The sequence below is a fragment of the Arvicanthis niloticus genome, chromosome 5, assembly GCF_011762505.2.
Source record: "Arvicanthis niloticus isolate mArvNil1 chromosome 5, mArvNil1.pat.X, whole genome shotgun sequence".
Lineage (NCBI taxonomy): Eukaryota > Metazoa > Chordata > Mammalia > Rodentia > Muridae > Arvicanthis > Arvicanthis niloticus.
Genome location: NC_047662.1, coordinates 13,446,055 through 13,455,130, shown reverse-complemented (window position 1 = coordinate 13,455,130; position 9,076 = coordinate 13,446,055). Strand labels below are relative to the sequence as shown.

At 52.8% G+C, this 9,076-nt stretch overlaps 1 protein-coding gene across 1 annotated transcript; it reads left to right on the top strand.

Moving 5' to 3' along the window:
- The first annotated feature begins 4,848 nt into the window (after nucleotides 1-4,848).
- On the top strand, nucleotides 4,849-8,798 carry Hspb7 (heat shock protein family B (small) member 7). The gene is made up of 3 exons (XM_034501548.2): nucleotides 4,849-5,609; nucleotides 6,108-6,241; nucleotides 7,461-8,798. Exons 1-3 carry the CDS (start codon nucleotides 5,417-5,419, stop codon nucleotides 7,638-7,640), a joined length of 507 nt encoding a protein of 168 aa, XP_034357439.1. The 5' UTR covers nucleotides 4,849-5,416; the 3' UTR covers nucleotides 7,641-8,798.
- Nucleotides 8,799-9,076: the final 278 nt, after the last annotated feature.

Below are 9,076 nucleotides of genomic sequence, written 5' to 3'. Positions count from 1 at the left end.
CACCTTGGTTTTCCAGACATCAGAGTGTGCACACTGTTCTTCGAGCTTTCATTGACAGTCTCATCTTGTTCAGGGGTGGAGAGGGAGACAAGAGTGGTGAATTGGAAGGGCTAGAGGCCGCCAGGGTCTGGCAAGAAAATGGGCTGTTTTCATCTGTTTAAAGGCTATTTAAATCTCGGAAAACTGTCCCTCAAAGCCCAGCTTCCTAGGAGCTGTGGCTCTGGCTAAACCCTGTGAGGAAATGTCATGGGGAGAAGACAAAGAAAAGTGTGTGGGAGGGAGTGTAAATATGTGTGTGCGTGCATATGAGTGTGTGTGTGTGTAAATATGTGTGTGCCTATGTGTGTGTGCATGTATGTTTGTATGTGTGCATTTGTGCATGTGTGCGTAAATATGTGTGTGCATGTGTATGAGTGTGTATGTAAATATGCATGTGCTTATGTGTGCATGTGCATGTATATATTTATGTGTGTGTGCATTTGTGTGTGTGTGTGTGTGTGATGTACGTGTGCGAGCATTGGAAGCCCTGTTCTGCCATTCAGTATAGCCTCCACGTGCTTGTGAGTTGGAGTAATGACACCACTTTGCAGGTGCTTGATAACTCAGAGAAATGTCGTCTCGTACTGATGGTCACACAGCAGAGGCTGAGCTGAGGCCCAGTCTGTCTTCTGTCCCATCTCCAAACTCCCAAGGCTTTAGTATGGCCATGTGCACAATATATAGTGTGTGCCCAGTACCGCTTTTAGAAGATATGGGGGCTGGTGGTGATGCAGCTCGGCGAACAGAGCCGAGAGCCTCCCCCGCATGCGTGAAGCCCCGAGCGTGGTTCCTAACGCTGCATATGCTCAGTGTGGTGGCACATGCCCGAAGCCCCAGTTCTTGGAAGGCAGAGGCAGGAGGATTAGAAGTTGATGCTGACCTTCCATTACAGAGCAAACTGGAGTGAAACCTGGGCTACATGAGACCCTGTGTCAAGAAGGAGGAAGAGGAGTTGAAGAAGAGAAGGAGGAAGAGAAAAATCTAGGGAAGGGGTAACTTCCCCTCTCCCCCTGCACCCGTCAAAGCTGCCACTCTGAACATCATGGTCCTCCAGTGACTGGTTAAATTTCAAGACTCTTAACTGCCTCTAACCCTAGTCACTTCAAAATAGGAGCGGACATGTTTTCCATGATGTAGGAGGGGGTGGGAGCCTGTTGTTCTGCACAGCCGGGGCCACCCTCCCCTTACCCACCTGTCAACAGATGGTTAACTGTTCTGTTGACAGCCCAAACATGTCTCCGGTGTTGGGCAGCTAGCTGGCACTAGCTGGCCACACATGTCCACACCCCACTTCCATTGAGCACCAGGAAGCTGAGACAAGGTTGTCAGGGTAAGCCTCTCAAATGCACTAACCCTACCTGCCATTACTTTATCCCCCAGGTCTTTCTCCTATGCCTAAATTCCCGGAGCCACAGAGGCAGCCATCGGGCTAGAATAGCTCTGAAGCCATAGCGGATCTGCCACCAACTCCTTCCTCCCTCGGATCCTCAGCCACTTCTGTCCTGTGAGTCTTGGCCTGCCTGCCCCTCATTCACCTAAGTCTCCCAGGTCTAAACATCATCTGTGAGGTGTTCTGTAAATGGATTCCTGACTCTGGCCTTCAGGCTGGCTGGGCAAAGAATTCCTGGTCCTTAGAACTCCATATTGGAAGCATATTTATTTATTTATTTATTTATTTGTAAGTCACCAAGTTTATTTTGAACTGGAGAGATGGCTCAGCAGTTAAGAGCACTTGTTCTTGCAGAAGACCCCTGTTTGATTCCCAGTCTCCACATGGATAATTCACAACCATCCATTAACTCCAGTTCCAGGGGATCCAATATCATCTTCTGGCTTCCATGAGCACACAGCATGCATGTGGTACCCAAATATACATGCAGACAGAACACTCACTCAAAAAAAATTAAAAAGGAATAAATCTAATAAAAAACGTTTAAGCATTTATTTTATTTTTATTTTTTATTTTTATATTTTTTTAAACTTATATTTTATTTCTGATGCAATTTCTTTTTAAAAATTATTTATTTATTTATTTTATGTATGTAAGTACCCTGTCGCTGTCTTCAGACACACCAGAAGAGGGCATCAGGTGCCATTACAGATGGTTGGGATGGTACAGATATGGTTGCTGGGAATTGAACTCAGGACCTCTGGAAGAGCAGTCAGAGTTCTTAACCACTGAACCATCACTCCAGCCACCTTATTTTATTTTATTTTATTTTTTTTAAAGTTTTATTTATTTTAATGAGTACACACTAGCTGTCTTTAGACACACCAGAAGAGGGCATCAGATCCTATTACAGATGGTTGTGAGCCACCATGTGGTTGCTGGGAATTGAACTCAGGGCCTATGGAAGAGCAGTTGGTGCTCTTAACCTCTGAGCCATTTCTCCAGCCCCCTTATTTTATTTTTAATTGTGTGTTTATGTGTGGGTGTGTGAATGTAGTGCCCACAGAAGTCAGGAGATGGTGGTGCATGCCCTGGAGCTGGTGTTATAGGTGATTATGAGCTGCTATTGTGGGTGCTGGGAACCAAAGTCAGGTTCTCTGCAAAATCAGAGTGCTGAGCTATCTCTCCAGTTCCCCAGATCAGAATCTTGGGGAGCACCTGCAAAGGACCCCTGTTCAATGTGCTCAGAAAGGAAGATGCTCCAAATATAAAAGGCTGAAGCATAATCTTTTTTTTGGATTTTGACTTGCAGTATGTATGTATGTATGTATGTATGTATGTATGTATGTATTATGTATGTATTATGTATGTATGTTTGTATGTATATATATTAATTTGTGTGTAAAAATGCTTGCCTGCCTATATGTCTGTGTACCACATGTGCTCATTGTGGAAGCCAAGAGGGCGTTGTATCCCCTGGACCTGAAGCATTGTGAGCCACCATGTAGCTGGGAATCAAACCCTGGTCCTCTGGAAGAGCCACCAATGCTCTTACCTGCTGAGCCGTCTCTCTGGCCCCTGGGGTTCTTGTTTTTGACAGTCTCATACTTGTATACCACACACTGAGAACATCTTCACCCCACTCTTGACCCTCTGTCGCCCCACCCCCATCACTCCTTCCTGCTAACACACACACACACACACACACACACACACACACACACACACACACTCCTATGTAAAGGCAAAGGTCTTTCTTTTCCCCAGGCTCCATGCAGACAGCCACAGCTGCTGTGTGGTCACACTTGCAAGATCATGTCATACGCAGGTGACAGCACCCCACACACACACACCTCCCTCCCCATCCTCCCATCCCCTCTCCCATGGTGTGTTCCTTGGGCTTTGGAGAGTCCATTTAAGGATATTGGTTTTGTGTTTTTCAAACAGGGTCTCAGGAATAATGACCTCCAGCTTCCTAGGAAGCCGAAGCTGACCTTGAACTCCTGACCCTCCCAGTGTGACAGGCAAGTCCCACCACACCCAACTATGGACCGGATCAGATTGTCTCAGAAACTCTTCCCGTCTCGTCTCTGTGATCTGACAGAGAAGCATGCCTGGTGTCAGGAGAATGACCTTGATGACCTTTTGAGGTCCTGCCTGGCCACTGAAGCCAGCATTCAATATTTATGTGGATGACTCCTCAGAGATGTGGGAAAGGAGGGGGAATGGTGGGCGGGTGTGGGGGAGTAGAGGGAGCTGACACCCAGCAGCAGTGACTCAGGCCCTCAGCACCATGACAGCGAGTCTGCTTTTAGCTGGTGGCTCTTGTTTCCCTGGCAGGCTTCTCCAGGGGGCCCACCACCACCTGACCCCTCACTTCTTTCTGTCTCACCTCAGTACTGGTGAGTCTCTGAAGCCTTGGCAGCCACACTTCAGCTGGGACAGGCAACACAGACTAAAGTACCAACAGGAATCTGGGGGGGACCAAGCCCTCTAGCTCCAGCTGTTACTCTGGCCCCGGACTGTGCCCTGCCCTGTTCTCACCTCACAAACCTTACCAGGGATGCTGGAGCCGGAGACAAGAAGCACAGTGCTCACACCTTGAGGAACTTGCAGGTTAATGGGGAGAGACAAGTGAGCCTCCTCGTGGTTAGGGATGAGAGGAAACCACAGAGAGGTCTCAGAACTCACAAAGACTGTCACTCTGCCAGGTGTTGGGGGACTCTGGACAGAGGGAGCCCTGTGTGGGCAAACAGAGTCTTCCATGGGAGAGAGAGAAGAGGTGGTACACACACGGGAAGGTTAAGATTTGGAGAAGTGCACTTCAAAATTGCTTCATGAACTGAGAGCCGGTTCCCCTCCTGAAAGAGTCTCCCCTGGCTCCTGCCTCCTGCCCGGCATCACAGAGTCTGGGCTTCTACTCATAGTCAAAGGGAAGGAAAGAGATTCTTGGGCACAAGGGTCTGGCACATCTGGATGGAATCCCAGCCATTCCAACATACTTGGACCCAGCCCTTCCCTCCCTAAGAGGATGTATTTCCTGGTCTGGAAACTGGCCTGAAAGCTCCTCTCTTTGAGCTGTGGAAGATCAAACAGGGAAGGGCCAGCAGTGGTCAGAGACACCCTGGAAGCCAGAGCTAAGGCACCGGTCAACAGTCTCCTTTACCTGGATGTAAAATCCTCTGACTAGGACCCTGGGCAAACATCAACTTTGAACCTGAGGTAGAGCGGACTGTTACCAACAACTGAGCCTCCTAAACCTTTAAGGACAGTTATAGAATTATCTGCTCTTTCCCTGAAGCTGGGCCCACCCCCACCCCCCACAGTCCCAACTCCAGCTGCCTGCTCTCTTTTATTCTACCACTTATGGTCCTGAGAGTAGGGATGAGATGAAGAATCACCGGTCCCTGTGGCAGTTGACAAGGGACTATCTTGTCCTATGTCCTCTCCCTGGGCTTTCTCGGCTTTCTCTAAGAGCAAGCTGAACCTGGAGCTCCACGGAGTCCCTCAGGGAGCCTTCGTGTATACACCCTCTCCTCAGGAGTCTAATAGGAGAGGCACAGGCCCTGAGAGGCGCATTAGGAGAGGAGAATAGGGTCCCAGGCTAGTGAGAAGATCATCAAACCACAAAGTCTTGGGGGCAGGCACAGGGCAGGATCCACCCCCTGCTCTGGCAGGTACAGAGGCCCTTGGGGCTGGAGCTCTGGGCTTGGAGTGCCAGGCGGTGAGCTCAGCCCTCCACCCCTGCCCTCCTGTGTCGGGCTGTCAGCAGAGCAGTTTCTCCCAAGAAGATTTCCAGGCCCCTCTGGGCCATGAAGAGGCCTAAATTTAGCCAGCAGACAAGGGGCTGGCCTCGAGCCCAGGGACAGTTGGGCCTTATAAAGCGCTGGCAGTCAGGGGCCCCAGCACGCTCCCCTGGAGGCCTTCACCCACACATTTCTCCAGCCCAGCCCCTGCCCGCCTGGACAGGGCCCCTGCTGCCTGTGGATGAGCCATCGGACCTCCTCCGCCTTCAGAGCGGAGAGAAGCTTCCGTTCCTCCTCTTCCTCCTCCTCCTCTTCTTCTTCGGCCTCCCGTGCCCTTCCAGCCCAGGACCCACCCATGGAGAAGGCCTTGGGCATGTTTTCAGACGATTTTGGCAGTTTCATGCTGCCCCACTCGGAGCCCCTGGCCTTCCCAGGCAAGTGCTGAGGCTCTAAGGGGAGGGGAGGGGCACAGGTAGGGGACATCTGCTCCAGGCCACCGCTGAGCATGCTGCAGCCACCCACCTGCCAGGAATAGGTGCCGCACGGGTTACAGCCACATGTGGCCACCAAGACAGGTGTAACTGTGATACAGGTGGGCCACCTGGGACCCTAGGGGTGAGATGTGACTCAAATAGTCCCATGTGGCCAGTGTCATAAAGGGAGCCCTGGGAGGCTGATGCTGGGAACTGAGGGGTGGCTGGCTCCTCAGAGCTTCCAGGTCTAGGCCAAATTGCTAAAGGGAGGACTCGCATGCATAGACACACATAGGCTCACCTCACTCCATCCCTCAGGGACGAGGTAGGCTACAAGAGTAAGGAGAAGGGCTGTTGTCTGGGAGAGTCACTCATTTCCCCAGAAGAAGAGCAGAGTCCCTGGGGGTCTGAGGGTCAGGGTTGCTCGGTGCCCAGCTCAAATAGCAACCCTACCCACAGCCCGTCCCGGGGGACAAGGAAACATCAAGACTCTCGGGGATGCCTACGAGTTTACAGTGGACATGCGAGACTTCTCCCCTGAAGACATCATAGTCACCACCTCCAACAACCACATCGAGGTGCGGGCTGAGAAGGTGAGTCTGTTCTCTGGCCCACTCCAGGGTCCCCACCTTTGCTCCTGCACTCTGCCTGGTCTAGCCTGTTCTCTGGGTCCTACCTTTCACCTGTCTGTTTTTTAGACTTTGTTCCCTGACTTATGTAACTTCCCTGTCTGTACTCGCCCAGGGCAAACTGCAGCCCTTTCCCTGTGGGCTCACGGGCCAGGGATTGTTGCAGGTCCCTCTCCAACCTAAGGTTCACAGAACCTGTCTTTGGGTACCATGCCACGGCACCCGAGGACCCTCTAGGGATGAGCAAGGGATCCTGGGATGTGGGCAGAGAGGAACCTGAGTGACTGAGGAGACGAGGAGAGTGACCACGGTGGAGCAAGGACAGCTCCCTGACACAGGGGAGAGGAGGTGGCAGTGACACACCCAACCTGGGCAGCATGGTCCATTCCTACCACATCTCTCCCTCGCGTTCATCCGAGAGCAAAACTGTGGGTCCTGTCTCAGCACCTCCATACTGAGCCCGAGGCTGAGCAGAAAGCCCTGAAGCTGAGGCACATCCAACCTACACCTCATGTAGCCTCCCCAGAGGCTCAGGGTACCCAGATCATCAGAGAAGGCACGACCAGTACAGACGGCGGCTGCTCCAGTTGTTAAGCCCGTGCTGATGCTTACAGGATATTTACCAATGCCCCAAGCCTGGCTAGCTCCCCTAAGTCAGGCCGAACACTGGGAAACCCGTGCCAGGGGTTCGAGGACTGAGCCACTGGCTGCACGTGCCAGCCCCACCCCCCAAGAGTGACTCAGCCAGCCGACTCCATCGAACGCTATGTGCTAGCTGGGCTGCTTGCGGGGGAGGGTGGTGGCCCTGGTGGTGGACACTCAGGGTGCCTGGGGATCCAGAGGGCACAGCTGTGTCATCTCCCCACTATGGCTCAAGAGTCCCAGACTTCCAGTCACTACTGTGGAAACTCAACCCTTCGTCAGCCCCAACCAGCCCCACCCAATACCCAGCTTCCCTTGGGACCCCTAGAGTGCCCCTGAGCCCCTCTGCATAGCCCTTGGCTCCTGGCCATCCCAACACCCCTAGACAGATTTTCATACCTGATAGCTGAACCCCTCATCACACAGTGGGGTGACTGAGGGCAGAGCAATAAAGAGACTCACACTTTATTTGGGTGTCACCAGGACCCAGGGTGGGGCTAAGGCTGGGGCAGCCATTCCTAACCTGTCATCTGTCCCCCAGCTGGCAGCTGATGGCACAGTCATGAACACCTTTGCCCACAAGTGCCAACTACCAGAAGATGTGGACCCTACATCAGTGACCTCGGCCCTTCGAGAGGACGGCAGCCTCACCATCCGGGCGCGGCGTCACCCCCACACAGAACACGTCCAGCAGACCTTCCGGACGGAGATAAAAATCTGAGGGTCTCCCTACCCCTGGCCTCCCCCCATCTCCTCCCCCACTGGCCTGCTGGTGAGGTCACCATGACTCCTGACAATGGCTCCTGAGAACATCTCAGCCTAGGCCCCAGTCACTCCACAATACTCTTAGGCCCCAGGTGGGTCACCCCCGCCCCAAACTAGGGCCCTCCTCTCCATCCAAGGCAGTGCAGGGACCCGCTTACCCTCACCCAGATGGACCCTCCCTATCTCTTAGTTCACAATACAGGGGCTGAGCTACCGACCTGGGGAGCAAGACGGGAACAGTCTGTAACACAGAGTGGTGGTATCAATGGCATTTCTGCAGGGCAGGGGACCAGGGGCCCTCCTGGCAAGTGGACTATGAAAGGCTGGCCACCGAGCAGTGCTTCTGGCCTAGGCAGACTGCCTCAGGGAAGCCAGAGAGGTAGCCATGACTGTCACCTCCCTTGTAACTCTCGAAGTCTCAAACCCAGGGCTACCTGTCACCCTGAGCCTCTAACAGCTACCTGTACCAGGCCAGGACACCTGTACCTAGATATGGTTTATCAAACGAATATGGTTCCTATCTCTAACTGCTGGTGCATGAGGCCAGAGCCCCAGGCTCCTCTACACAGAGAAGGTCTCTGTGGGAGGAAGAGGAAGAGCCAGAACTTGTACACACACATACACACGCCATTGTCCTGTCCCTTAAACACTCATTCAAAGCATTCTAGACTCACACTTGGCATTTCTGTTTCCATCAATGGAGACGTGGCGTCTCTGAGCCAGTTGGATGCCCAGGGTTGTCTCTGGTCAGCCCTCTCTCAGCCTCCCATCTCTGTGTACTGGGGAGACATCCCCCTCCCTTCCACCTCTCCTGAGTCACATGCCCTGCTTCACCCTAACTGCAGGTGGTGGCCACAGGAAGAGCCTCAAACCAGATCCCTTCTGGCCCCCAAATCCAGGGCAAAAACCTTTGTCAGCCTTAACCCTGGGGAACCTGGGCTCTCAGTCCTCATGTGTAAAATCAGGTGTAAAAGGGGGGAGAAGCTCACTTTTAGTTGGGGTCCCTGGGGGCTCAGGCTCCTGAAGTCTTGGGACCCTCCGGATAGGGAGGGGGATGGGTTCGTGGGAGGATAGTCTCTAAAACCTGTACACAATAAAAGGACAATATGACAGACTTGTGGACACCCCACCTGAAGATCTACCTGGAAGGAGGGGCGGAGAGCGTGGGGAGGATTTCTGGGCTGGGGAAGGAAGCTTAAGGGGGTTCTATGTCTGGGGGTGGGGGTGGAAAGAGGCAGCCTGTTCTCAAAGCCGCTGGCAGAAATCCCGGTGTTATTCTTCAGAAACGCTTAATACACCCAGTCTCCCGGCGGCCTGCCCTTCCCTTTGGATTCGTTCTTTAGTTCAAGAGGAATGTCTGAGCTGGACTCACCCAGCACTGTGTTCTGCGCT

Bases quoted from the DNA above. Each gene is read 5' to 3' on its own strand.
- Hspb7 (XM_034501548.2), top strand. From the start codon at position 5,417: ATGAGCCATCGGACCTCCTCCGCCTTCAGAGCGGAGAGAAGCTTCCGT. The intron at 5,610-6,107 runs GCAAGTGCTGAG...CCCTACCCACAG, and splicing joins GGAGCCCCTGGCCTTCCCAG to CCCGTCCCGGGGGACAAGGA. The intron at 6,242-7,460 runs GTGAGTCTGTTC...TCTGTCCCCCAG, and splicing joins TCGAGGTGCGGGCTGAGAAG to CTGGCAGCTGATGGCACAGT.